The sequence below is a fragment of the Sinocyclocheilus rhinocerous genome, unplaced genomic scaffold (assembly GCF_001515625.1).
Source record: "Sinocyclocheilus rhinocerous isolate Xijiao unplaced genomic scaffold, SAMN03320098_v1.1 scaffold551, whole genome shotgun sequence".
Classification (NCBI taxonomy): Eukaryota; Metazoa; Chordata; class Actinopteri; order Cypriniformes; family Cyprinidae; genus Sinocyclocheilus; species Sinocyclocheilus rhinocerous.
The window spans coordinates 856,344-860,859 of NW_015624564.1; the positions used below are offsets into that span (position 1 = coordinate 856,344).

Here is a 4,516-nt window from a genome sequence, read left to right on the forward strand (position 1 = left end):
AAGCAGTTATGAGTAACAAGAACATATAATTATAAAAACTTTTTTGCATCATTGATGTCAAACCTGGTGTGACATGTCCTGGTGTGGCAAATGAGTTGTGAGGAAGATTAGAATATATGTTTATGATCCTTTTATGGTGTTTCTTGTTATTTTGGGAACTTGACAGCTCCTGGTCACCATTCAATTTTGATGACAGACTTTTCATTTCATCAAGATAAGAGAAAGATTAGTTTGACAGTCACCTTGTCTCACCCATAATCCCCCTCTTTCTCCCAGTGGGTAGCATTCCCAAGATTTAATACCAGGCTGACCCTGTCTCTAATGGGCTCCATTTTTAGACACTATGTCAGTATCTGCTTTAGTGCATTTAAATAATCTAAGCACACTTGCTGTATCATATTCTTTCTTAAAGACAATGCACAGATTATTCTGTCATTAATTTAAAAGACAAGTAGGTGCAAGAGAGTGAAAAAATCCGCCATTAAAAGGATTTGGACACCAAAATCACGCTTAAATAGTCTCCTTATCCTTGCATATAATCATGAGATATCAAATCAGGCATCATCTGCAAGCTCATATAATGACTCATTCTTATGTGGGCGCTGAGAGGTCAAACTTTTCATCCAGGCTGAATTGCACGGCTGAGTAATAGGCCTGAATGAATTGAGTCAGTGCAGTTACTGTAATCTTTTGTAATGTGCATAATGAAGTGCTTTACTGTCTGGTGTTTATTGCTGACTCTATGGAGCACTTTAATCCCCACCCCTTTTACTCAACAGCCAATCAGAATGATCACTGGAGTCAGTGCAGGAACCACAGACTACTGCAAACACATTTTGTTTACCTGTTTGTTACCTGTCTGTACCTGTTTACACACACACACACACATATAGTATCTATAGTTATCTATGCTTGATATAATACAGATAAACATACATTCAGATAATACAATATAATCATAGGTAATGAGATTTACAAAATTGGTGAAATGAAACATTATTTTATTGTTTTTATTTATCTATTTGTTTGTTTATTTATTTACTCAAAATTATTAAAAACATTTGAAAACAGAGATTTTGCATTATCAATTCACCAATGCTTTTTTGGGGGGGAAATGACACTAATGATGATCTCAAAATGCCCAAGTATCAACTAATTATTCGCTCCGAACCTTATATCTGTAGTATATTCACTAATTATAACAATATAGTTTATTTATTAATATAGTATACTAAATAATATTACTAATCATTTATTTCACAAGTTATTTATTGCACTTATAATAATTTGTAGGAAAGTGATGTGTGTATGTGTGCAACATCAGAGTCCAAGGCAATTCAATTAATGTAATTTCAATATAAATATATATTTGTGTCAATAAAATGTCTCTCATAAAAATATCTGTTATATAAGCAGTGACACATTGAGTGTCATTGAGTTGAGGAGTTAATGAGAGACGTGTGTCTGAGTGGAACATGATGTGAAGGTGGATAGCGAGGAATAAGAATGTGGCAGCACTTTTGCTGACTTCACAAAAAAATCTGCTTCACAGCCTATCTATGCGGATTGCTTTCTCTGTTCCCTATTCCGTGTTCATCTCTTCCCCATGTTTCCAAAATCAGCCTGCAGTCACCAGAAATAATTTCTCTTCCTCAGATGTCCTGTGTCTGGTGCCTTCTGGAGGTGAGCTGACTCCTGTCGTTTGAGGAGCAGATATGTGGGACGGACAGTCTAAAACGTGTCATGTGCACGCCCTGTTCGATGCCTTTGTTCAAGCCGCCACATGCAGGGAGACCTTCAGGGCCTTCCAGGAGCTGTGTGAAGAGCTGAAGCTGCATCCCGGCGGTCAGCCGCAGTTCTACCACATCCTGAGGAGCAGACTGCACTACTGGAAGGCCAAAGCACTATGGGCCAAACTGGATAAAAGAGCCAGCCAGAGAGAATACATGAGAGGCCATGCTTGCACCAGCACCACGGTACAAAGAGTCACCCGCAGTGCATTGCAAGAGAGATTTCTTTTCACTAGTGTGCTGAAAACTGTTTCACACGCAGGTTTTTGTTGTGTGTTCAGTGTCTGATCATAGGTGCAGGTCCGTGTGGATTGCGGACAGCTATAGAGCTGCGATTTCTGGGCGCCAGGGTGGTTCTGGTGGAAAAGCGAGATGCTTTCTCACGGAACAATGTTCTTCACCTTTGGCCATTCACCATCCAGGACCTCCGTGGTTTGGGGGCCAAAAAGTTCTACGGGAAGTTCTGTGCTGGAGCCATAGACCATATCAGTGAGTTAATGTGAACTTGAACTCAGAACTGTGAAGTGAGTTGAATACACATTTGTGGTTTTATTGCACACAGTTTATCAGTGCAAATTATTCCAAAGAAAAAAAGCTTGCTCCACTTCTGAAACAACTTCCTTTCCAGGTGACATCATCTAGGCCACTCAGGTTATTGGTTAACGCCCACTTTTCACAATCAATTTCCAGTGAATAAAAGTCCCAACCTACTTTTTCCCCAATAATATTTTTAAATCATTTTTTATTTTGTAATTAATTAATTAAATTATTTATTTGCTTTTAAAGTGGCCTTGTTATAGTTTTTTTTTTTTTAATTATTATCAGTATTGGTTCAAATTTGATATTTATATGAAATGTGCATTTTCTCAGTTTTTCATCTACAATTTATTTTTTTTACCATTTAATTAAAAAAAAGCATGAAATATTTAATAAGTAGATTTATATAAAATGTATAATTTATATTTTGTATATTTTATCATGTTGTGTTGCCTAAATATTTGTAGTATTTAAAATAATTTATTATTAATTTACTGTATTTAGACTAAAGACATGGCACTTTCTATCATTTAATTATTAATTTTACTCATTTATGTCATAATTAATTTTTGTGAGTTTTATGATGAAAAGTCTACAAATATAAAATATACTTTGAAAACTAGTTAATAATATACAATGCAATTTATCAGTTTAATCCTATTTTAAGGATGCTTTGTTTATTATTATTATTATTATTTCGTAATGAAGACAATGATTAACAACACAATTTTAGTAGTGCTTTCTGAAAGCATTTGATATTATCATTTGTTGGCTCTGATTGTGTTGATTTCTAGTCTATTCATACTATTTACCTACCTTTTTCTCATTATTTATTCTGTTTTACCTGTTAACATTACATTACGAGAGTAAAATTGTTTTGAATGGTTTATCAACATCTATGTCTGTGCAGGTATTCGTCAGTTGCAGCTGATGCTTCTGAAGGTGGCCTTGTTAGTGGGCGTTGAGATTCATGTGAATGTGGAGTTCAAACATCTAGTGGAACCTCCAGAGGACCAAGAGAAACGTGAGAACATAATTTAATACACTTTCACCCTAATTTTAACTGCCAACGTAACAGATTTTTTTGATTGATTTTTCCATTTGTCCTGTTCAGGTGTTGGTTGGCGAGCAGAAGTCCACCCCAACTCTCATCCAGTCAGTCAGCTGGAGTTTGATGTGGTTATTGGGGCAGATGGTAGAAGAAACACCTTACCAGGTATCTGCAAAACACCTCGGTCTCAGGCCTATTGTGATAAAAGTTTATCCAATCAGAAATGCATCAAACAGATGCTTCAGTCAGTGGTTAATATGAATATGTCTTCCTGGTTTCACACCATTTCGTAACTTTAGTTCCCCAGTTCCCTGCTCATTTTCAATGGACTTCCTTTTTTTTTCTCTCTCTCTCTCACACATACGCCAAACCCAAAAATGTGTTGTGTACAATTTGTTTGGAAATAGGAAATGACGCCACTCATATTGTGGTTATTAGTGGCACAAGCTAAAAAAAACCTACTGCTTTAGACTTAAAGAAATGTAAAAGATGTTGTACAGACTAGAGAAAAGTTCAAATAGATCTTAAAGGGGTCATATGACGTTGCTAAAAAGATCATTATTTTGTGAATTTGGTGTAATGCAATGTGTTTATGCGCTTTAAGGTTAAAAAAACATTATTGTTTCTCCTCTATGCCCCTTACCATACTGTGATGATGCCCTGTCAGGCTGGAGCGACGAGACAAAAACAATAAAACCTATTATAAACGAGGCATTTGTTGCATCCAGTGGGGACATAATTACTGATTATAATGACTTATACTGTCTTTTTACGCGTTGCGTTGTGTTGCGTATTGCGCCGCGTAAACATAAAACCATGTCTGCATTTGTGATCGGAGAAACGACAAACAACAAGCGCTACTCTACACTGCTCAAAACTCGCGTTTGAATCATCAGTGGCAAATTCTTTAAATATGAAAACGTACTTTCACAGGCTGTGAGTCAGAAGCACCAGAAGTGAGTTGGAATTGCCCCACTTTATAGAAACAGACACCGGCATTGTAGGCTACTCTCACAGGAAACAGTCCTCGTCCTCCATAAAATGTGCTGCACACATCTGAATATTTGGGTTGAACTGTTCTGGAACAGTGTTGTAAATACAACTTAACCATTTCACAACGAAACACACAGTGTCTTCA

General features: G+C 36.5%; 1 protein-coding gene across 1 annotated transcript in view; it reads left to right on the forward strand.

Annotated features, from left to right (window-relative positions):
- The first annotated feature begins 1,687 nt into the window (after window positions 1-1,687).
- The window catches only part of LOC107743961 (protein-methionine sulfoxide oxidase mical3b-like), a 23,281-nt gene continuing 20,452 nt past the window's right edge, over window positions 1,688-4,516 (forward strand). The window contains exons 1-4 of the mRNA XM_016557428.1: window positions 1,688-1,976; window positions 2,072-2,279; window positions 3,238-3,351; window positions 3,442-3,543. Coding sequence (XP_016412914.1) covers window positions 1,716-1,976; window positions 2,072-2,279; window positions 3,238-3,351; window positions 3,442-3,543 — 685 coding nt within the window. The 5' untranslated portion in view covers window positions 1,688-1,715. The remainder of the gene's footprint in view (window positions 1,977-2,071; window positions 2,280-3,237; window positions 3,352-3,441; window positions 3,544-4,516) is intronic.